Below are 24,297 nucleotides of genomic sequence, written 5' to 3'. Positions count from 1 at the left end.
AAAAAAAAAAAAGATATGAGAAGTTGAATGAAAATGAAAATACATGTCAAAAATTCTGGGGCACAACTAAAACCGGGCTAAGAGGGAAATTTATAGCAATAAATATACACATTAGAAAAGAAAAAATGGTCTCAAATCAATAATCTCAAGAACTTGCAAAATAAATACAAACTGAGCATAAGGAAGGAAATAATAAAGAATAGAAACCAATGAATTAGAAAACAGAAAAAAAAATTAATGAAGCTAAAACTAAATCTTTATAAAGATTAATAAAATTGATAAAAATCTACCAGAAATGAAAAAAAGAAGACATGAATTACTAATATCTGGAATGAAAAAGAAGTTATCACTAGATTCTGCAGGCATCAAAAATATAAAAGATACTAAAATCAACTTTATACATAAACTTGATAACTTAGAAGAAGTGAACCACTTGCTCAAAAAATATAAACTACCACAACTGCCCTAATATGACACAGATCTTTTGAATAGTCCTTAAAGAAAACTGACTTCATAGTTTATTGTTTTTTTTTTTTTTTTTTTTTTTTATTGTTGGTCGTTCAAAACATTACATAGTTCCTCATACATCATATTTCACAGTTTGATTCAAATGAGTTATGAACTCCCAATTTTATCCCGTATACAGATTGCTGTATCACATCAGTTACCCTTCCATTGATTGACATATTGCCTTTCTAGTGTCTGATGTATTCTGCTCTGACTTCATAGTTTAAAAACTAAGCCCCCACCCCAAACACAAACAAAAATCTCCAGGTCCAGAAAGTTTTATGGGAGAATTCTACCAAACTTTTCAGGAATATACATCCTAGGAAGTCAGCGTAAAACTACAAGTGTTACTTGGTTTTCTGAGGACTCAAACCATATTCCTTATATTATCTTAGGAAAATCAATGTGGGGGAATATATCCTGCATAGTCACAAAAGATGCTCTTACTAGGAAATGTTGGTCGAACTTCTGGGTTCGTCTCCCAGCAGAGCTCCATGAGGCTGATGATCTCCTTTGGGCAGTGCTCAATGATGTCTTCCACATTTGGCCTGTTCCCAGATTTTATGCATATTAAAAGTTGCTCTGCACAGATAGCATCTATAAGACAAAGAGGATCTTTGGTTAAGACTTTTGGGTCCTGCTTTCAGGCACTAAGATGACAGAACTTGGATAATAACACAAATTTGTCTCTATCTAGTAAACTTTTAGAATAGCAGCCTTGTTCTGTAGAGGTGGAATGACCTTGTGACAAGCTGACATATTCCATCATAGAGATGATCAAACAACAATTTAGTTTCTGAAGATAAAGGACAAAATTCAAAACAAAGGCTGCTTTCTGGTAAAACAAATGGATTTTATGTGTAAAGCCAATGACAGTTCTCAGATTTTAATACAAATGCAAACACAGGACAGCCCTCACCTTTAGGAAGCTCGTTTAATGACAGTGACTTAAAATATAGAGTGAAAGTTGATATAGAAGTACAAGGGGCTCTGGTAACGAAATCATGGCTAGATCAGAAAGTCTGGCATTTTGCTAAGTCCAGAAAAATAAGCAGGAGTTATCCAGGTAAATGGGGAAGGAGGGCCCATTTATGGAGGATGATTCCAGGCCCGAGAAGGAGAATGAAGAGACTGGGGGTAGGGGGGTAGTTAACAAAAATCATGATGCAGCCCAGAAATTACTAGTTTGGTAAAACTGGGCATACTGACAAAGGAGGGAGAGGCAAAGGTCAGATTACAAAGGGCCTCATATTCCATACTGAGGAATCTGAGCTTAATCCTAAAGGCCATGAAAAATTTTGGAAGGATTTTAAATAGGGGAATGAAATGGTTGTGTTTGCCTTTTAAGATGACTATTTTGGCTGCCATTTGAGTGGTGGACAGCACAGGAGCCTTGGCAGAAATACAAGGGTCTGAACTAGACAGAAGCTAGTAGTGACAGAAGAATGGATTAAAGATGTATTTTGACTTGTGTATGTGTGTGTGCACGCACGCACACATGTGTGTATGTGTGTATAAACCATACACATACACCTCAAATTTACAGCCTTTGAGATCTTCCTGGATGTGGGAGATAAGGGGCAAGGTTGAGTCTGAGGTGACTCTAAGGTAGCTGGTGACCTCCTCAACAGACAAACAGTGAAGACATTTTCTGAGTATACAAAGAGGACCCAAGCTAGAGTGAGCTAAAGGAACTTACAACTGTGGATCTGTTTATGAGAATGTGCTTTGGAGATCTTTTTGGTGTATGTAATGGATCTAACAGGCAGGTGGATATCCAGGCAAGGGCCAGAGATAGACATTTCAGAGGCATCAGCAAAGAAACAATATTAAACCACAGAAGCTGATAATCATCCAGAAAGAATATATAGGAAAATGTCCATTAGTTTATATACTTCAACTGGAAGAATGACCACTTACGTATCTGTTCTTTTGCATGAACCCCAACTTACTCATCTTTATTTTTTTCAATAAAGTACCCACAGTAAGTACTGGAAAAAAAATTAATTTTGAATGAAGGGCAAAGTGAATGAGTGTCAGTATGAAATGTATGCCAATAGTATGGTAAATCCTCACAAGCAGAAATAAGCAAGTTTTCTGTCCAGGAAGAGTCCAGAAATTTTATAGCACTTCCAAAAGTTAGATACATTATCAAGGTGCCTATTCATCTGAGATCTCGGATTCCTAAAATGGAATTACTCATTCACTGAACACAAATTTTCTAAGTACCTACTGTGTTCTAGGCAGTATGTGTGTAGATGCTGAGGAAATGACAGTGACTAAATCAGATGTGGCATATAACCCTCATGGAACTCAAAGTCCGGTGGGACAAACTGCCATTAAATGAACAAAAAATTATAAATCTTAACTGATTTCCTTGAAGGCTATTATTTCACATAATCATTTAGATTAATAAGAAAATCCCACTCCTCTACAAACGTCTTACTCTCATATGGCTCCTTATTTGCAAATATTGCCCAAAGAACTATGCCAAAGCTGTACACATCTGACTTCTCTGTGGGTTTGGCATTGATGTCATTCAGGTGCTCCGGGGCCATGTAGTAGAGGGTGCCGCCATTTTTCACAGAGTTGCTGTTCACTTTCCTTTGCTCATTGTGTTTCTCTTTAGTCAGTTTGCTCCACGTCTTAAAGGAAGCAACACCGAGGTCAGCTATCTGCAAAAGATCAAACCAACACAATCACTGTGTGAAGTCTATAAGCAACCCAGATTTGGCTTTCAATTTGGGATTTATCTAACAGATGTGAGGAACAGAAATGGTTACATTGGGCAGGTTTAAAATAGCTTGTGAACACATTCAAAGAAATGTGTTTCCTCACTGACATGCAAAATCTTCCCCAAGAAATGTTCACATGAAATTCTGTATCTTGATTCTTATGCAATAAAAGGGCAGGGGAAAGCAGAAGCATTCCTGACATGACAGTAACAAATTGGGTTCATTCTGCATGTTTTTTCAGTTATTTCTAGGGCTGGGTGGAAAAACATTACTTTCTTCTCAGCAGATTTACGTAGCTGATAGAGAATGGGTACTACACCTTCTATCTCCCCAAATGGTGTCCAGAGGCCCATTGGATGCAAGTTTCCATGGATCAAGACACACTGAGCATAAAGACTGTGATCTTGTTGGGTATCTGAACCTAAGAAAAAATGATATGGGAAGGAGGAGGAGGAAAAAAAAAAAAAAAAAACAAGAAGAAAAGCAGAGAAAAATACCAAGGTCAGACACAGAGCAAAGAAGGAAGTGGCAAGCAAAAACGTCAGAATAAACTAGCAAAAGTGACAGTTCCATTTTTGTCTCTAGGAATCCAAGCAAGCATTTGGGAATGAATGACAACAAGTGATTATCTAAAAGTCACAGATTTTAACCCAGAATATAAGAGAAAGGCTATTAATTTAAAGAAAGAATTTAAAGATATGAGAATAAAAAATCTGTCCAAGACTTGAACAAAGGGTTAGAACAGAATCTTGTAGGCAAGTCCTGAGTTCTTCCCATAACGCTGCTTCCCCTTTCGGGTTCTTTGTTTTGGTGTGGTTCTGGGAATTGAACCCAGGGCCTTGCACATGCTAGGAAACTCTCTACCACTGAGCTACAACCTCAGCCCTTCTTCCAGGTACTTGCACCTGGATTCCAGCTGCCAAAACCAATTCGATCTGTTGCTCCTGTAGTTAAATCTTGCTCGTGAGTGAATAAAAGAAGGTTCCCTTTCTCTGTTCCCTTTACTACAATGAAAAGAATATTTTCAAAAGGAAATAGATACTTTTAAATCAGCTATTTTTCAAAAGAGAAGTTTTTGCTGCCCAAATGGTTGATTTGCTGCAGATCTGACTCTTAGCCATATCGAAGTTCTAAGGATTTTCCACATGTACCCCTCTGGATTCCCCTGCATTTCCAGAAAGGAATCTCAACATAGATTCCCTGGAAAAATGATGAGGCAGATGGCCCATTCTAGAGTGAAGGGGGCAACTCTTGAATGTTATATCTCAAAACCTACCAGAGGAAAAAAAAAAAAACAAAACCTAGGAAAGTGTTTTTCTAGCCTACTCCAATCAATTGCACCACTCCCAAAATGGCATTAGTCACATCCTTACACTTATCTCCCAATCCCATCAAATCTGCATCTGTCCTTTTAATCCCTGGTAAAGCCACATGACAGCACCACTGCCAATTATGTTGAGCCAGGTCTTCCTTTATCAGCAGCAAAATGGCCATTTGGGCATCAAAATTTTCTGCTTTGAAATTTAGCTTATTTTATTTTATTTTTTACTTTCACCTTAATTTTTTTTCTTTCTTTTCTTTTCTTTTTTTGGCAGTGCTTGAACTGATTGAACGCAGGACCTTGTGCATGCAAAGCAAGCACTCTACCAACTGAGCTATATCCCCAGCCCCTCACCTTAATTTTTGTAAAATCAATTTTCTTTTTCCATCTGTAAAAATGGATTTTCAGTGGAAAATTATAATTTAAAATACTCAACCAAAATTACCCAACCTTCTAGAAGCCTATAGCTTATAGTTTACCTTGATGTGAAAATTATCATCAACAAGGATATTTTCGGGCTTCAGGTCCTTGTGTATGACACCTTCTCCATGTAAGTAACACATTCCTTCAATGGTCTCCACAATTATCCTTCCTTTGACAGAGAGCGGGATACTGGTCTAAAACAAGCGATAGTAAGTCTATGAAATGGCAAGGTAATCAAACCGACCAGAGCCACTATTCCACTGAAGAGTGGTGGCACTAAATCTGAGAACTGAGTCACCAGGTTTCTTCTCTCCAGATGCTCTGCAGTACTACCGTCATGGTGACACAAGTTCCCCTTTATTAAAGATTCCATTCCAAGGGAGAAAAGGTATTGATGACGTATTTTATCAGTGTAAAAGCAAAAATTCAATGTCAATCTTGTAGCATTCAAAAATATTATAAGATTATATTCCTTGTGAACAAAATCACGTTATTATTATTATTTATGATTGTATTTTCAGTACATAGAATGGCACCTAGACCATTTGAATGAATAACATATGTACAAACATTTTCTATGGCATACACCTGTAATGTGATACTGTTATCTGCACTGACTACATGAAAAATGTCAAGGAAACGGGCATGTAAAATAATGTTAAAGACAAAAAAAGAATATAAGGAAATAAGTTCACACTGATTACAACCATGTAAAAATATGTGCAATATGTATTGTTTCTAAAACTATGCTGAAGTGAATTAATATCTATTTATTGAATTGGTATCAGACCAATTAGGTGTTTGTAGAATCTCAGGTCACTCTTACTTAAAGTTATATTCCAGTTATATCAACATCATGTTTGTATAAACAATTCTAGTTTCATTTTAGTAGCTGAATTTTAATTTTGCTAAACACTGAAAATCTAGGTACACTGGTTGTTGGTTAACAGGAAAAACATTTAAATGACAGAATTAGATTTCCATGTCTACCCCTCACACCATATTTATCACATAATGTAGCTGAACTACAGCATCATTAGTTGGGTTACCATCACATAAAAGCAGATGAGATCCATTCCCTTCTTCTTTGGTACAATTTTAGGTTTAGGAAAAAAAAAAAAAAAAAGTCAAGCAAGTAAAGTTGCTTTCCTGCCCACCCCTCTCCTGCTCCTCTCTTGGATCCTCCTAACTTTCTTCCTGAGCTCTGACTGATGCACTTTATCATTGCATGATCCTAAAGAATGCCTCCTGTGACAAATGACTTATCTCCCAATCAAAGTGCCTACTTCTTTCAAGCAGTCCACCTTACCTCGTTTGGAGAAGGACAGTAGTCTGGTCAAAGGACAATACAATGTGTATAAGTGACATCTTTTATCCTCTCACAGATGTTTGTATTTTTGAGAGAGGCCTATTGTTTGGCAGTTATGGAGTGGAGGTACAAGGTAGAAAAGGGGGAATATTTGCTATAAAGGTAGCCACATCCTGCTATTCTTCACATGTGATGTATACTCTGGCCACACCGGGTGTTGCAGTTCTGCAGATCAGGCATCCTTTTCCTTTGCACCTGCCTTCTCTCTGCCTGGAACACTTATTCCCTAATTGTCTGCTTCAAACCTTCTATTTGTAGACTGGAAGCCTCTCTCATCTATCCCAGTTGGGGTGGGGGCTTCTCCTCTGCTTCACAATAGACTATCAGTGTTTATTAAAACACCACCACTTATTTTCCTGCCTTCTTTTACTTGCTGGAATCATATTTGCTCTGCATTACACAGGACCTAGCCCAAGAGCTTGATCTTAATAGTTACATAAACTTTCAAAAACATTTTAGAATTATTTGATTTTTGTAATAAACAAGTTTTATTTTCCTGTTTTAAATCTTATCCAATGTTGTTGTGGCTTATGTTCTGTTTTTAACCTATAATAATAAAAGCTTCTTAAATAGTATCAAAGTGCAATTGCTAATATTCCATCTTCTCTTACCATCACAAGAGTGTATATGCTTTCACTGATCAACCCATACTTGTTATCTCTCACACAAATGCCCCATATCAGACCATGTGCTTCTGAAGACAGGCCTCTCTCTGCAGTGTGAGCCATGGAAAGGCTGGCAGGTCTGGTAAAAAGTCAACTGCAGCAGCAAGACCCAGAGGGGACCTTTCAAGTGGTGACACAGAGGTCTATAGGTGGCTTGAGAAAAGGAAAGACAACCTTCTGTGTGGGGAATGGCAAGGAGGTGCTACTGAGGGACTGACTTAAGATAATCCAAACTACGAGGCAATTCACCAAGATACTATTTTATACCAGAGAGCCATAAATGAACTCCCCACTTCTAGCCATAGAGCCAGCACCCAGTGTACTACAAAATGTCCTCTACCTGGGCCTTGAGCACCTGCATCAGGTTTCCCTTCTCCATGTACTCCATCACCAGGGAATAGTCCCCTTCTTCTATGATGATGCCCAGGAGCTTCACCACCCGACTGTGCTTCAGTCTGTGCATTATCTTCCCCTCCTCAAGGAGCGACTCATTGTACCTGTGGGCGGGAAAGATGCCATGCTGAGCGGGGCACATCTGGTCCCTTCTCCCTCAGCACCTGGGAATGTATGCATTTCTGCACCTGTAATGTGTCACATTGGGAACCATACTGATCTCTTTCAGATACAGACCACAGACCATGAGCCTTACAAAGCAGAGAGGCTTCTCTTTCGTCTTTGCACCGTTCCTTCCCAGTAACTGGCAGTGGGTATTCAAGACATGTAAATCAATAAACAAAAAGTGCACCAACAGCAGCAACATGGCCAGATGAAGACTATTCTGGACAGTCCAATAAAAGAAGGCCCCTCTTATATAATTACTTTAAAAAGAAGAGACAGGTTAAAAAAAAAAAAAAAGCACTCCATTGATTGCTTTAAAAACAGGCTTCTTGGACCTTTTTATAAATGGTCTTTTTTTTTTTTTTTTTAAATATTTAGGGCTGGTCCTTACCCCAAAAATGAAGCAAACAAGTAAGTCTACTTTCATTGATTTCTCTGGATCTAGAATGAGCCTCAAAGGCTTCTGTATTGAAACCTTGCCCCAGCTGGTAGTGCTACTGAAAGTAGCCCAGTTGGAAAAGGTAATTTACTGGGGGCTTGCCTCTGAAAGGTGTACTGTATCCCTGGGACCCTTCCCACCTACCCTGCTTCCTCAGCTGCCATGAGGCCAGTAGCATCCTCCACCACATGCTCCCACTGCCATGGTCAGCTGACCTTGGACTGAGCCCTCTAAAACCAAAATAAATCTTTCCTCCTTTAAGTTGGGAGGAAACTTCTTCCTTTTCCTCCTTTAAGTTTCCTTTTCTTTTTACGTTGGGGTATTTTGCCACAGCTAAAGAAAGTTGACTAAACACCTTACATATCCATTGCCTCCCTCATGTCCTTCTATTTTTAAAATTTTTTCCCCTGCACTTCTCTTCTATATATCCTAGTTTTCACTAACTAGCCTCAGAAACATCACTAGAGATAATGATAATAGTAAGAGTAACCATTACCCTGAAATAGAGCTGGTGTATCAAGACTCACGTCAGGTTCTGACTCATCCTGAAACCTGTACTGTCCTTGATAGCCACTTTCTGTGGTCAGCAGGGAGTGTGACCCACCCACCTCTGCTCCCAACTCACTCAGTGCACTTGGGCCCCGTGTACACCTTTTTCAGGATCACTAATCCATGGGTTCTGTGAAAGCACAAGGACACCTTCCCAAAGCCTCCGCTGTCTAGATCTTCTTTCTTCAGGAGGTCACTGGAGTTCATCTTAATGTCATCCAAGGACATGTCTGGTTGCCTTCTGAATACTCAGAATGTGCCCAAATAAATTACTTTGTTTATATCTCAGTGCAAGACCCTACAAAGAAAAGAGAGAGAATATCTCAGAGCAAAAAGATCATGATTCAAAAAGTCACATGCTTGGTGGACCTTTTATTTATTTATTTATTTTTTTGAGGATAGACATAATCTCTAAAATGAACTGTTTTTCAAAGAATCAAAGAAGACTGTAACTTTTATTCCCTCAGCAATATGGAGCACTAGAAAAAAATTAAAACCTTCCTGCTACAAAGGACCTTTATATATTGAATAATAGGTGTCAAATATCTACTCCAGTGATAGCTGAGCTCAGTGGAAAGGAAAAAGAATTTCAGGAACAGAAAACAAACTGGGCACAGGATGAGGGGCACTGCCCACATGGAGACCCTGCAGGACATTGCCAACCTTGCTAACCAGATATTGGGTTTAAACCCTACCAGGGACAGGAGCTGAGATGGGGGCATGCAAGAAAAGAGGACTGGAATGAAGACCCACCTTAAAATGATTCTCCAAAGTCTGCTACTCCTAAATGGAACAACAGGCTAGGAGAAAAAAACAAACAAACCAACAAACAAAAAGGAGCCCATTAGCCAACGAATACAGAGTCCAGGACTAGGCATGAGGTATTAAAAAAAAAAGTCTGTGCAAATTAATAACTTTGGGCCTGTCTCCAAATCTGGGCTTCAAATTTAGAGGATCCTGACCACCATCTTCAGGCTTTTATCTCCCAAACTAAGAACTTTTATATAGAAAGTGGCCACAGGCTAATAGATAGCTGAAGTCAATAAACACCCTCACAATCAGGCCAGATAGGACCCCCACAAAACAAAAAAAGCACTTAATTTAATAGGAGCTCCCAATCCAAAATTATAAACCACAAAAGAAAAAGTTCATTATGAGCCAGGTCCAACAAATAAATAGCAGTACGAGGCACCAAATAAACTAAGAATTTCAGACAACTAAACTATTGAAGAGAATTAAAAAAACAAACAGGTTTAAAGCAATTATGAGCTGAAGTAAGAATTAGAAGACTATACAAAGAATAATGCACTTGGGATAGGAAGATGTGAAAAAAAAAAAGGATTTAGAGAATGTGGCTGTCTGCATCAGATCTCAAAGTGGAACTATTTGCTTCAATCTTCTTCTTTTTTCTTCTACCCCTTCATATTCACTGATTTTCCCCAAAGTGAAACGAAGAATAAAATCTCACAGTGAGTCACCATAAACACCAATATATGCCTACCAAAACATCCAAAATTAAAAATATCAACAGTGCCAAATACTGATAAAGATGTGACACAACTGGAATTTTCATAAACTGATAGGAGTATAAATTGGTGCAAACACTTTAGAAAAAGGTCTGATAGCTTCTTATAAAATTAAACATACATGTATATATGACCCAGCAATTCCATGCACAAGAGAAAATAAAATATTTGTCCTAAAGGACTTGTGCAACGTTCAGAGTAGCATTATTCATGATAGCCTCAAAGTGGAAAACGCTTTCCAAGAGGACTGTGGTAAACAAGCCATGCTATATTCACACAAAGTATGATTACTCACCAATAAAAAGGAGTTGAACTACTAATACAAAAAAACAACATAGAAATGGAAAAAAAAACCCAATGCTGAATGAAGGATGATTATAAAAGTATATGTACTTTATAATTCCTTTTAATGAAGTTCTAGAATAGTCAAAACTAATCTATGTAGAAAAAGTATTCTGGTTGCCCAGAGAGAGGTGAGGAGCGAGTGGGATGGGGCATGTGGGAGCTTTCTGGGGTGATGGTAACCTATTATATCAATGGGGGTTATGTATGCACACACATATGCCTTTGCCAACACTCAGCAAATGTACAGTAGGTCCCCCATATCCATGGGTTCTACAATGGTGGATTAACCAACTGCCAACAGAAAATACTCTAAAAAACTCTGCATCTGTTTTGAACATGTACAGATATTTTTCCTTGTCATTATTCCCTGAGAAATACAATATAACAACTATTTAGTAGCATTTACATTGTATTAGGTATTATAAGTAATCTAGGAATGATTTAAAAGGGGGGCTGGAGCTGTAGCTCAGTGGCAGAGTGCTTACTTAGCACATGTGAGGCAGTGGATTCAAGCCTTAGCACAGCATAAAAATAAACAAAATAAAGGCATGCTGTCCATCTATAACTACAAAAAAATTAAAAATAAAGTACATGGGAAGATGTGTGTAGATTCTATGTAAATACTATGTCATTTCATATAGGAGACTTGAGCATTGTGGATTTTGGTATCAAAGCGGGTCCTGAAACCAGTCTCCTAAGGATACCAAGGAATAATTGTACTTTTAAAAACTGCAGATAAATATTACACCAAAAGAACAAACTATAAATATACTGAACTTTAGTTGTAGCATGCATGCTGTGGTATTTGGAGGGATGGGTACTGATATCTACAATTTAATTTGAAATGCATGCAAAGAAAAAAAAAATCACATAGCTGGGTGCAGTTACCCAAATCTGTAATCCCAGCAATTTGGAAGGCTGAGGCAGGAGAGAATCATGAGTTCAAGGCCAGCCTGGGAAACAAAGAATGACCCTTTCTGTACCCCCAAAAATTAGACTCACAGATTAATAGAGGAGATAGTGATGAGATAAAACCCAGTAAAACTGTGCTGATAGCCAATATATTAGCATACACTGTAAAATCTTTTTAACTTTGCACCTTATCTGATGTTTTCATAATCAAGTGTTAGAAGGCAGGAAGTTTAAAAAGTACCTTGGGGAGCAGACATTCTAAAAATGCCTGGGCTACTTACCGTCTTGTCCAATGGCCTGGTGCAGACAGCTCAAATAAGCAACCTTCTACATCTTACAGAAAGGCTAAGCAGATGATGCCCTCACCTCAGCACCTTAGACTAACCCTACGGGCATGTTCCCTGTTACGCAAGGCATTGCCAAGAGAAAGGAAGCACAAGAGAAAGAAATGGATCAATGGGACAGGCACAGGGAGGGGAGGATGGGGAGGCTGACAAGAATAAGGCATGAAGGCTGAGGAAGAGAAAGCGTGAGGCCAGTGCTGGAGATGACATAGCAAGGAGCCATCATGGCAGTGCAAAGGGCATGGGCCTTCTTCTTATATGAACTTTGGCTCTGTAATTCATTAGCTCTATGAACTTGGGGAACTTACTTAGGTTTCAACTTCCTCATCTGCAAAAGTAATATAATAATGACTTCATCAGAGGACTGGCAAGGATAACATGAGAAAAATTATGGGAAAACACATTTATTGGTTGTGGCTATGATTAGCCTCATTGTGTGGTTATGTGGCCACATTTATTTATCCAAATTGATTCCTTTTTTCTGGCTTTGAGAATGCCAGAAGATCCCCACTGGGCAATCCCTGTGAGAATAAAATTGGGGGTGAGGGAGAGATAGAAAGCATAAAAGATATAACATTCATTCTAAGCCTTCCTTTTTCATTTACCACAGATTCACTGGGGCACGTGGTCTTTCCTATCTCATGATCGTAATTTGTCCCAACCTTTTCCCGTCAACCTCTTGCCTGACTAGAGATTGCTCATCTGTCAGGTCTCAGTGAAATTGCATTTCCTGAAAAGAGTCATGATACACCTTTCTGTTTAGAGATTTTCACAGCACCCTGTACCTCTCTCCTGAAAGTTAACTTATTTGAGAATTATTTCTAATGAAGCTCACAGAAGGCAAATAAACAAACAAAAAATCAAAAACCTGTTGTGGCACTGTTTCCAGTGTCTAACAGAATCTTAATATGTGCCAACTGATCATTAAATGGATAGCTATTATTAAAAAAAGAATCACTTAACTGTCCAAGAACAAAGAAAATAATTAAATGGGTTATAGCATGATCATAAGATAGAATATTACATATCAATTGTTTTCAAAGAATAAATCTGTAAACATTTTGTGTGTGTAAACAGATATATGTGTGTGTGTGTGTGTGTGTGTATATATATATATATATATATATATATATATATATATGCACATATACAGGAAAAAAGACATAGAGAAAGATATCCAAATATTAGCCAGGATTATTACCTGAACTATAGGGAAATAAATTATTTTTTACTTTATACTTTTACTGTATACAATAAACACAAATTATGTTTATAATAAAATTATGTTTTAAAGAAGGGATAATTCCTTGATTCAACAGTTCTTGACTCCGAGGAATTAAATCTGAGATGTTGATATACAGTGATGTTCCCAGTTACACTACATAGAACAGCAAAAGCATGTAAAACAATGTATATAGGTACAGAGTAGAGAATAAGTTATGCCCCATCCCTAGCTTTAAGCGTATCAGTTTTTAAAAATAAGACTGTATAAGAATGTTAAATAACATGAAAAATACTCAAACAGTCAAGAAATTACCAATCAGGTCCTGAAATACACCCATTTGGGTATACAATTTCAACTTTTATGATTTTTATTTGGAATCTCTCCTTCACCTCAGACCACATTTCCTCAAACTTGCCAATACTAGGCCCTCCAAGCTTCCTGGATGCAAGATGCATCTGGGGGAAGAAGGCCTCTGGGCAGGTTCACTAGACTTCATGAGCTTGGCTCTTGACCCAATCAGTTCTCCATATGGTCTTGTGGTTTGCTACTTTAGTCTGATCTTAATCTTATTTGTATTTGGGTGAGTTTCAATGATTTCTTCTTAGTGTTTTTCCTCCTTTATTTCCCCACAAATGATTCAGCCTTATATTACTGATGATTGGGATTGAACTCATGATTTCACATGCACTAGGAGTGCCTTCAATTCCAATGTGGTACGCACTGCCTCCAACTCCAATTCAAATTTGTTTAGCCACGTCTTGTGAGGAGTGAGGAATACCCAAGGGCCAAAAAAACCCACAATGAATTTAGGTTAGAAAGCCATATCATAATGGCATGTTACAGAGTATTAATGAAGCCAAGCTAGCCATTATTAGTGCCATAACTAATTTCAACTAATTGTATCCTTTTAATGGGATTTGTTATTGTTTTGAGATAAACTCATAGTAATCAAAGGATGCAGGGAAGCATTTTTTTCCCACTAAAATTAATGAAAATTCCCAAGAAATTTCTCAATTCACCTTCTAAGTCAGGATAAGTTTATTTTTTTTATTTTTTTTTTTAAGAGAGAGTGAGAGAGGAGAGAGAGAGAGAGAGAGAATTTTTAATATTTATTTTTTAGTTCTCGGTGGACACAACATCTTTGTTGGTATGTGGTGCTGAGGATCGAACCCGGGTCGCACGCATGCCAGGCGAGCGCGCTACCGCTTGAGCCACATCCCCAGCCCTCAGGATAAGTTTAATTATCAAAATATGCATATTTACCTTTAAATGGTTAATCTAATTAATTTCCCCCCATTTTCCATACATAGTGAAATGTGACAGAAAATGTTGATTGTCTGCCAGTGTCTCACTTCTTTGCTAATGGAACTCTGATTTTACTCAGGTACCCAACAAGACCAGAGGGCTTCTCCAAGGTTCTCTGATTATAACAGCCTGATGCTTTGCCTAGAAAGAGTTGAGCAAGGAAGAGCCAAATGTCCACCGGCAAAAGACAAAATCAAAAAAGTGTTTAAGCAAACGTGATCATATTATTGGCACATTATGACCCTGTGAAGTCAATTTTATTATCATCATCATCACCTTTTTAATTTACAAGTGAAGAAACTTAAGATTCAGTGTTAAATAATTCACACGAAGTGGCAGATCCTAGACTCAAACCTTGTCCCTTTTCCTCAAAATTCCAAATCAGTTCTCCTATCACATGCTACTTCTCATGACCAATAATTTGTCTTTGGAAAAGTCCAGATACAAAGATCCAATCTTACAGTCTTTCCTGTCTAAATTAAATGAGTATACTACATTTTGAAATATGGGGAGTCTACAGACTAATTTTTAAAAACATGGAAAATATGGTCCAAAATTGATATTCTATACATTAATATAATCAGCTATTTCTGCCAGAATATAATATCCAACCAAAGCACAGGAAGCTATATTTTCAAATTCCAGATCATATAGGTGGTATTAACACATTATGTACAAGCAGTACCTTGCCCAGTTTGGAAGTTGACATTGTAGGTTTTTTTCTTAACACTCATTAATAATCACAATCCTGGAAGTATAACATATCTCTAGGACTCAATATAGTGCAGATAGAAAACAATAATTAAATTTGTTACAGCTGTTTTCTCTAAATTCAATTTTAAAATAGGCTAGTCTTACTTTTGTGCACAGAAGAGCTACAGTATTCCACATTTCTAATTGGCCACCACTGCCTCCTTATTCTTCACAAAATACAATGAGTACTAAGTCACTCTACATTTCCAAGTTCATTCCCTGTCTTGGTTTCTTCAAGCGTAAATCTGGTAAGAATTAATAAGTGGTCTCAAAACTTTTATTTATGCAAATTTCCTTGCATTTATGCAAAGTTCCTTGATTCAAACAGCTTCATGCTTTGCCCAGGAGTCCTAAGCAAGGAGGAGTCAAATAAACAAAAGCAATCAGAAAGAACCCGTACCTCCACCCACTTATTCTTGGCGAGGCTGATCAAAGCTTGTGTGAACAAGATGCCGTTTCTTCTTTTCCAAACCCTGAAGAGGATCTGCAGCACTTCATAAAAGTAAATGCCACCAAAGAAGTCACCCACAGTTGGGACAATTCATCCCTTTTTTGTCGCTGTGGCTGTGGACCGCTTCCGCATTTGCCATCTCACAGCTAACATTATACCCAAATGCCTTAGGTTGTCTTTGCAATCTTCTCTAAGCCCAAGTGCAATTAGTTAAAGGCCCTTTCAAAGGGTTGGTAAGAAGTCCCAGCTAGGGACATTTATACTATGGCAAGAGTACGGCACTTTCTCTTAAAGATAACTGCAATAATACCTCATCACCCCCACCAGAACGATAAGCATAAAGCGTCGGCTCCATTGTGTCACCACAACCGTGGGTCAAACACCTGGCCTTGTCGCGACTTGAACTTAAACCCCTACAAGAAAGGCGCGCCCCCGCCGCTTCGCCTGCAGGAGCCCGCTAGCCGCGAGGCCCGACTTCCCGAAACCCTCGGGCTCCAGAAATCCCGCCCACACCCCCGACTGCGCGGCCACGCCCCTTCCGGGAAGCCCGCCGCGGAGAAGCGCAGTGACCGCCCAGCCTGGGCGCAAAAGCTCCTCTAAAGCTACTTACTTTCGGTTCCGCTGCAAACTTCCCAAGGCCCAGGTGAGGGACTGAGCCGCGGTAGGAAAGTCGGGAGTCACTCCCACACCGCAGCAGCCTCGCCGGAGAGGGCTGGGGAGCGCACTCGAGCCCCGACGCGGGTACCACTGGGACCGAGCTCGGCCGGTCGCCGTGACAGCCCAGCTGAGTGACAGCTCGCGCCTTCCACCTCACCGCGCCCTGGCCCGCGCCTCCGTCGTCCAGCAGAGTCCAGCTTCACTTAGTGCTCCGGTCCAGCACCGACTCCGGCGATGCGGGCCGGCTGGACAGCCGCACTCCGGACGCCAGGCGAGTGGCCGCGCCAACCGCGCCTTATAAACCCGGAGCGTATACACCCGGATTTAGTGACGTACGTCAACTGGGGGGCGGAAACGGTTCTGTCTCCACCCTTCGTGTGCGGCCCAGCTCGTTCTCTGTTTTCCCGCCAGGTGGCTGATATTTCTTGAATACAAATTCCTGAATACAAAGTCTCAAAAAATAGACACTCCAAATTCCATTTTAAAGGATCGCGCCTCAGCCTTGTTTTCAAGCTAGTTTCGGAGAGACGTAAAGAGGAAATCTCGGCTGCAGAGGAGAGAGCTTGGCCTAGAGGAAAGCCCTAGGTGGGTTCCAGTGGAGGAACCATACCAGGGGGGGGGGGGTTCCCAGCTTGTGGGTTAGGTATGCTAAAACCATTGGCAAATTACCATTCATCTGTAAAGTGGGGCTGTCGAGGAAGAACTGGGATGATTACTTTCAACTCTTGAAAATGGTAATTGTGAAGACTCAGGCAAAATAGAAATGCTTGCTATTAGTTATAGGAAGTTATAGGGCGCTCAGTGGTAGAGCACTTGCTTAGCATGTGGAAGGCCTTGGGTTTGATAACCCAACACCTAAAGGTAAATTTTTTAAAAAGTTACAGAATTGAGCTGGTGTTATGGCTCAGTGGCAGAGCGCCTGCCTAGCATGTATGAGGCCCTGGATTCAATCCTCAGCACCATATAAAACTAAATAAATAGATAAAAGTCCATTGACAACTAAAAAAATAGTTTTAAAAAAGTTACACAAGGGCTGAGGATGTGGCTCAAGCGGTAGGGTGCTCCCCTGGCATGCGTGCGGCCCGGGTTCGATCCTCAGCACCACATACAAAGATGTTGTGTCCGCTGAAAACTAAATAAAAATAAATAAATAAACAAAAAAAAATAAAATAAAAAAGTTACACAAGTATATAGACAATGATTACATATTGTAAAAAAGATTTATGTCAAGAGAATGAGAAAATAAGCCACTGACATGAAGAAAATATTAACAAAAGACATACCTGATAAAGGTCTCTTATCTCCTACCCCCAGCAAAAAGAAAAACCTGTCAAAAGCAACAATAAAATGCACAATCTGATTTAAAATAAGCAAAAGATCTGAACAGATGCCTTGCCATGCAGATAAGCATATAAAAAGAAGTTCAATATCATAAGTCATTAGGGAAATGCAAGCTAAAAAATGAGCCTTTCACTCTGGCTCTAGCAGGGGGATGGAGACAGAACACTTAAAAAAATGTATATATATGTTTTCAATAGACCTTTATTTTGATTATTTACATGTGGTGCTAAGAATTGAATCCAGGGCCTCACATGTGCTAAGCAAGTGCTCTACCACTGGGGCCCAGAACACTTCTTAGAATGGCTAAAACCCAAACAACAATTCATCCCCTGCAAGTGTGCAAAATGTTACAGCTACTCCAGAAAATAGTTTGGCAGTTTCTTACAAAACTCAATAGTCTTCACTGCATGATTCATCAATTGCACACTTGGTATTTGACTTTTTGCAGCTTAATTCATAATTGACAAAAAAATGAAAGCAACCAAGATGTCCTTCAATAGTGAGTGATTGGAAAAGCCATGGTACATTCATTCAATGGAATATTATTCAGCACTAAAAAGAGATGAAAAAAACATGGAGAAATCAAATGCATATTTCTGTGAAAGAAGCCAATCTTTCACATGAATCAGACCAGGAAGGGGTATCTATATATACAGAGAGAGAGAGAGGAATGTCGAGGAAGGAGAGGAGGGAATAGAGGATAGAAAGATTTATTACAGGAATTAATTAATGTGATTATGCAGGCTCAGAAGTCCTGCACAAGCTACAAGCTGGAAACCCTAACTTGCTGGTAGCATGATTCTGTCTCAGTCTAGAGGCCTCAGAAGTAGGGAAGTTGATGGTGTAATTTTGATTACAGCATGTTGTTATAATTGTTGTATTTTATTAATCATTATTAATCTCTTATTTTGCCTAATTTATAAAATGTAAGTTAAACATTATCATAGGCATTTACTATATAGGAAAACAGTGTGTGTGTGTGTGTGTGTGTGTGTGTGTGTATATGTGTGTCTACATACATACACACGTTATCCCTGGTTTCAGCATCTACTGGGGGTCTTGGAATGTATTCTCCATGGATAAGGAGGGATTACTGCATTGATAATTTGCATTTTCTCATTTTTTTGCTTTTTTTTAGTCTTTCTAAATATTTATCAAGTTCATTGATCTTTTCAAAGAACCACATTGGGATTTCCTGGATTTTTCTCTGCAGTTTTCTGTTTTCAGTTTCATTGATTTCCACTGTCTATTATTTCCTTCCTTCTGCTTTTGTTGGGTATGTTTTATTCTTTTTCTTATTTCTTAGCATAGAAGCTTAGTTTTTAATTCAAGACCTTCTTTCCTAATATTTGTATTTTGTATTGTGTTTTGGTCATTGTGTTTTTCAGCTCTAAAATACTCATTTATTTCTTTTTTATGTCTTCCATTTATTTACTAAGACTTTCTACTTTTACAGTGGTTTCTAGTGTATTCGTGATCATCGTTGGAGTAGTTTTGTTTTGAGGTTCTGTTTTAAGCATTGTAATGCCATCAGTTTCCCACTAAGCATTGATTTGACTGCATCATAAAATTTTCCTATATTGTATTTTTATATTCACTCAGTTAAACATAGTTTTTAATTTCTCTTAAGACTTCTTTTACTCATTGATAATTTATAAATCTGTGATTTCTAATTTAATTCTATATTAACTAGAACATACATTGTATAATTCTAATTCTTTTAATGTTTCTTGCCTTAAGATAAATAGTCTCTCCCAATGAGTGTTCCATGTATACTTGAAAATAATGTGTATTCTTTGATTTTCTGGAGTGTTCAGTGGAAATTCATTAGATACAGTTGGTTGATGATGTTTTTCAGTTATTTCATCTGCTTGCTGATTTTCTGTCTCTAGTTCTGCCTGTTACCAGAATGAATGGTTTTTAATGAGAAACCTGCAGTTACTTGTATTGCTGTTCCCCTTTGGGTATATATATCGGGGTGGGGGGCTTGCTCTCAAGCATTTTTCCTTGTCTTAGTTTTTAATAACTTTGTTACGATACATGTGAGTGTGGATTTCTCTCAGTTTATGCTGTTTGGAATTTGAGGTTGTATTTTGGTCATTGTGTTTTTCAGTTCTAAAATACTCATTTGTTTATTTTTTATATCTTCCATTACTTTACCAAGACTTTCTTGCCGCAGTCTGGCTGGGCACAATTCACGAGCCACTTATCAAGCAGAAATGAACTTTATTTTTAGAACACACACCGAACCACACTAGCTCTTCAGGAACTCCCTCAGAGCCCAACTGCCACCACCGGCTTCCCACAAGCCTCTCAACCCTGCTCTTGAGGCCGATTGGCTGGGTCATGTGGGCGGAGCCAAAAGAGTCCCCCAATGAGCAGCTCCGTGGTCTGAAAGGGTGGGGAAACAGCCTAGTGAGCATCACCGCAGAGGAGCCAATCAGCTGGCAGCTGGAAGTTTGCTGGGGCCACTGTGAGCCAATCATCAGCTGGCAACTGGAAGTTTGCTGGGGCCCCTTCGACTGTGGCTCTCAACATCTCCCCCTCTCTGTTTAAACAACAAGCATGTGGCTTAGGGACCGTGCCTGCCTTAGGCTGTCCAATAGTGCATATGGTCTTTACCCGTCATCAGATGAGCTGACCTCAAGGCGTCAGCCTCCTGTCTTAGGTTGGTACCATTGCAATTGGATCTCACCCGTCATTGACTACTGGTCCAGCATACAGCCACACCTGTGGATAGGCCTTTGTACCAGCGGGGAGGTGAGGTTCTTTGCCTCACCTCTGTTGGCCCCCAAATTTTAGCTGAATGACCATCACAAGCAGAAGGGAGGAGGATACACCAAGCCAATTGACGGCTCCTTTTGGAAAAATTGTACCACCGATGACACCATCAGCAAAAATATCCCAACACTACCACAAGTCACTGCACCAACAGATAGTTCACAATGCATACAAGTGAGTTCACAATGCATACAAGTGATTCATAGTCCAGGCAAGTTCTGCAAGCAGTTCCGTGATAGCTATTGCAGAAGCTGTAGTTTCTAGTGTATTTGTGATTCATCATTGGTTTCCAGTGTATTTGTGATTCATCATTGGAGCAGTTTTTGTTGTTGTTTTGGGGTTCTGTATTTTTAATATATTTTTAGTTGTTGATGGAACTTTATTTTATTGGTGCTGAGAATTGTACCCAGTGCCTCACACATTCGAGACAAGCGCTCTACCACTGAGTCACAACCTCAGCCCTGTTTTGTTTTTTTTTTTCTCCCAAACTTGGAACAACAGAAGCATATTGTCTCATAGTCCTTGTGGCCAAGAGTCTGAAATCCAGGTGTCAGCAGGTGGGTTCCTTTTGGAGGCTCCGAGGGCATATCTGTTTCATGCCTGTCTCCCAGCTTATAGTGATTACAGATAATCCTTGGTCTTCTTTGGCTTGCAGCTATATCCCTCCATTCTTTGCCTCTGTCCTCACATGGCCTTTTCTAATAGATCTTCTTTATGTCTTGAGTCTCCCTCTGTGTCCTCTTATAATGAGACTACCCTAAATCCAGGATGATCTCATCAAAATCTTTGATTTACTTATTCCTGCAAACACCCTATTTCCAAAGAAGGTTACATCCTCAGACACTGGGGGTTAGAACTTAGATGTATCCTTTTTTGATGGATAAATTCAGTCCACCATAAGGAATAATTTATATGTAACAGAATTTACTAATTTTAAGTATTTTGTTTGATTAGTTTTGACACACACATGCAGTAGGATAATTACTGCCACACTCAGGACACAAAATACCTTCAGCATCCCAAAAAGTTCCCCATGACCTTTGCAGTCAATCTCTTCCCACCCTGAGTATATGATTGTCTTTCTGTTACTATAATTTTATTTTTCCATCCTTTGTATCTGGCTTCTTTGACAGCATAATGCTTCTGACATTCCTCCATGTTGTATGTATCAGGGGACTCAGTAGGTTTGAAGATTTTCAAACTTAAAAAAAGAAAAAGGACATAAGCATAGTACAATGAATACCCTCTTAGACTCACAAGTATGGACATTTTGCCATGTTTGTGTTTTCTTTCTCTTACGGTAAACTATAGCAATAGTTTATTGCTAAACTATTGCCTACTTCAGCTTCTATCTCCTAAGGACAAGAAGATTCTGTTGGAACACTTTTGTAATAGCAACTGTGAAGCTACTGTAAAGTTTTTGTCAGATTATTCCAAAATGTATGTCATCTATCAGCTCTTATATACAGAGTTGGAAAAGAAGAAACAAAACTATCACTATTTTGAGATGAATAATGCCTAATTAACATTTGTGTTAACATTCTTGATACTCTTTTCCCATGCAAGTTGTGATTTTACTGGTAGTTTGAATGCCAAGTAATTCTGGATTATATTATGGGTATTTTTGGATATTGTGTTATGAAATGCTGGGTTTTATTTAAATTCTATGAAGAATTTTGCTATTTTTGTTCAGGATGAGGGATACTAGAGGGAAAAATAATAAAAACTCATGGCCAGGTTGGTTGTATCTTGAATTCTGGTCTTCTTTCTAATGTTTATTTTTAGATTCTCGAAGTAGCATTGTTAAGCGTTCTGTCCAGATTTTATAGTTGCTTTCAATGAGAGAGAACTCTATGATTCATTTACCAACTAAACTACAATCAGAATTAGGACTTTTTTTCTTACTGTAAAACTTTTTAAGCTACTTACTTTTACTGGTGAGTGCTTTGCAAACATTCAAGGAATGCTCAATTTGCATTCAAGGAATGCAAATGATCCAATTCTCCCATCCAAGTACTAACCAGACTGGACCCTGCTTAGCTTCAGAGATCAGAGGAGATGGGGTGCGTTCAGTGGCCGGCTGTAGACCAAATGATTTAATTCTCTACTCAGTCCAGAGTATAGAGAAAGAAGCTGCACCTTCACCTCAGTTTTTGAGATTAATCTTTGTACTAAAATTTGACAAGAACAGGTGAAGAAAATTGCAGACTAAAATAATTCATCAACATCAATATAAAACTTTAAATCCAATTGTTAATAAGCAAAATTCATTAGGATATAAAAAAGATAAAGTGAAATAACCAAAGTAAGTTTCCCAAGAACACAAGGTTGTTTAAATTAGTAAAGCAGTTGATAAAATTTAGTATAACACCATATTAGAGTTAAAAACATGACTATCTAGATACATGCTTTAAAATATTTGATAAAGTTCAGTAACTATCCATCACACTAATGGTAGATCTGTAAATGCCTTAAGAAGATGAGGTAATAAGATGTGGGTGCCCATCTCCATTGTACAGGAGGGTCTTCTAAAAATAAAATGGCACAAAACCAATACAAGAGTATGAAAAGAAGAAATGAAAATATCATCCATGGATAAATAATGCCTAGCAGATATGTCATATCTCCCAGAGTTAGGAAGTCTTGGGATCTCTATGGAGAGATAGAAAGCTGCAGCTGTCCCATGAAACATTCTGAGCTGAAATCGGCTCCTTGTGATCTGTAAGAAAGATGGAGTTTTCTGAGTGGCTTCTCTTTGAAAGAAGCTGACATAGCAATATTAGGCAATATTAGGAATATATTAGGCAATATTAAGAAGCTATATTAGGAATATATCAACTATATTAGGAATATAGTAGGCAATGTTAAGAAGTTGACATGGCAATTTTAAGAATATACTAGGCAATATTAAGATGCTATATTAGGTATATGTTAGGAATAAAGTAACTATATTAAGAATATATTAGGTAATATTAAGGAATATATTAGGCATTATTAAGAAGCTAGGTGAGGAGAGGAGACGTGGTGTATGGAGGGTAAGGGAGTCTAGGCCTGGTCAGCGCAGAGAGGCACAGAGAGGACAACTGTGCCCACACTGGCTACCCATCTACCAAAGCATGGCTCCCCCAGACCACCTCTGTTAGGTAGTAGCTAGCAATGAGCATTAAAATGCAGGCAAGGTCACAGGTGTTCTTTAAATTACTTCTGCCAAAGTAAACAAGAAAGCAAAATGTGGCAATTTGTAGAAAAAGAAACAGAAGCAAAAGGAGATGTCAAAGAAAAAAGGATTAATGGGACTAACTTAATAGGGTCCATTGATGTTGACATGATGCTAGGAATAAAAGTATCTCCACTTATCTGGGGAGGAAGACTCCTTTAGTAGCACAGGCACACTAAAGTAACTTCTGATCAGTGATTGACCCCAATGCCCACATTAACATGGGATTGACTTGTAGATGAAGCCCCCCTAAATAGGATGGCCACCATGACAGTTTCGGAGAGGACCAACTAAGGTCAAAAACTCCACCATCCCACGTGAAGGAGGAGTTAAACACCAGATTGGTGAAAGTTGCTGGAGGAGGACCCCAGTTTTCAAATTAACCATAAAACAATAATGAAATTGGGAAAGTATTGTCTTCTTTGTTGTTTTCTGCTTGGAGACGGTCCACTCTCTCCCTTGAAAGTGCTTTTGGCTTAAGCCTCACTTTCCTTTATTTTCACTTCACTTTTGCTTCTAATAAAGTTCTTCTGCATGACTTTTGGTGTCTGACTTCAAATCTTCTTTCGTTGGAACACAAGAACTGAGGTTTGGAGTTTCAGCTCCCTGTTTTCCTGTGACACCTCCATCTTGGAACACTGGAGCCACTGCCATAGCCTTCCCCACATGGTAGCCTTCACCTTAGAACAATGGACAGGGCCTGGAGGCAGCTGCCCACTGTAGCACTGCTGGCCACAGCACTACATCCCTGAAGGGCTGCCCAATGCCATTGCACAGCCCGCCCTTCCAGCCCCATCTCTGAAAGTGGTCACCTCCATCATGGGACACCTCTGCCACCATCTTGGGATACATGTGCTACTGCCACTGCCATCTC

General features: G+C 38.9%; 1 protein-coding gene across 1 annotated transcript in view; it reads right to left on the bottom strand.

Moving 5' to 3' along the window:
• The window catches only part of Ripk1 (receptor interacting serine/threonine kinase 1), a 36,789-nt gene extending 20,137 nt beyond the window's left edge, over positions 1-16,652 (bottom strand). The window contains exons 1-6 of the mRNA XM_077802039.1: positions 16,038-16,652; positions 8,643-8,864; positions 7,361-7,517; positions 5,043-5,180; positions 2,954-3,182; positions 955-1,104 (exon numbers count right to left, since the gene is read on the bottom strand). Coding sequence (XP_077658165.1) covers positions 955-1,104; positions 2,954-3,182; positions 5,043-5,180; positions 7,361-7,517; positions 8,643-8,794 — 826 coding nt within the window. The 5' untranslated portion in view covers positions 8,795-8,864; positions 16,038-16,652. The remainder of the gene's footprint in view (positions 1-954; positions 1,105-2,953; positions 3,183-5,042; positions 5,181-7,360; positions 7,518-8,642; positions 8,865-16,037) is intronic.
• Positions 16,653-24,297: the final 7,645 nt, after the last annotated feature.

This window comes from Urocitellus parryii, chromosome 8 (assembly GCF_045843805.1).
Source record: "Urocitellus parryii isolate mUroPar1 chromosome 8, mUroPar1.hap1, whole genome shotgun sequence".
In the NCBI taxonomy this organism is placed as follows: domain Eukaryota; kingdom Metazoa; phylum Chordata; class Mammalia; order Rodentia; family Sciuridae; genus Urocitellus; species Urocitellus parryii.
This window is presented reverse-complemented; position numbering and strand designations above follow the sequence as displayed.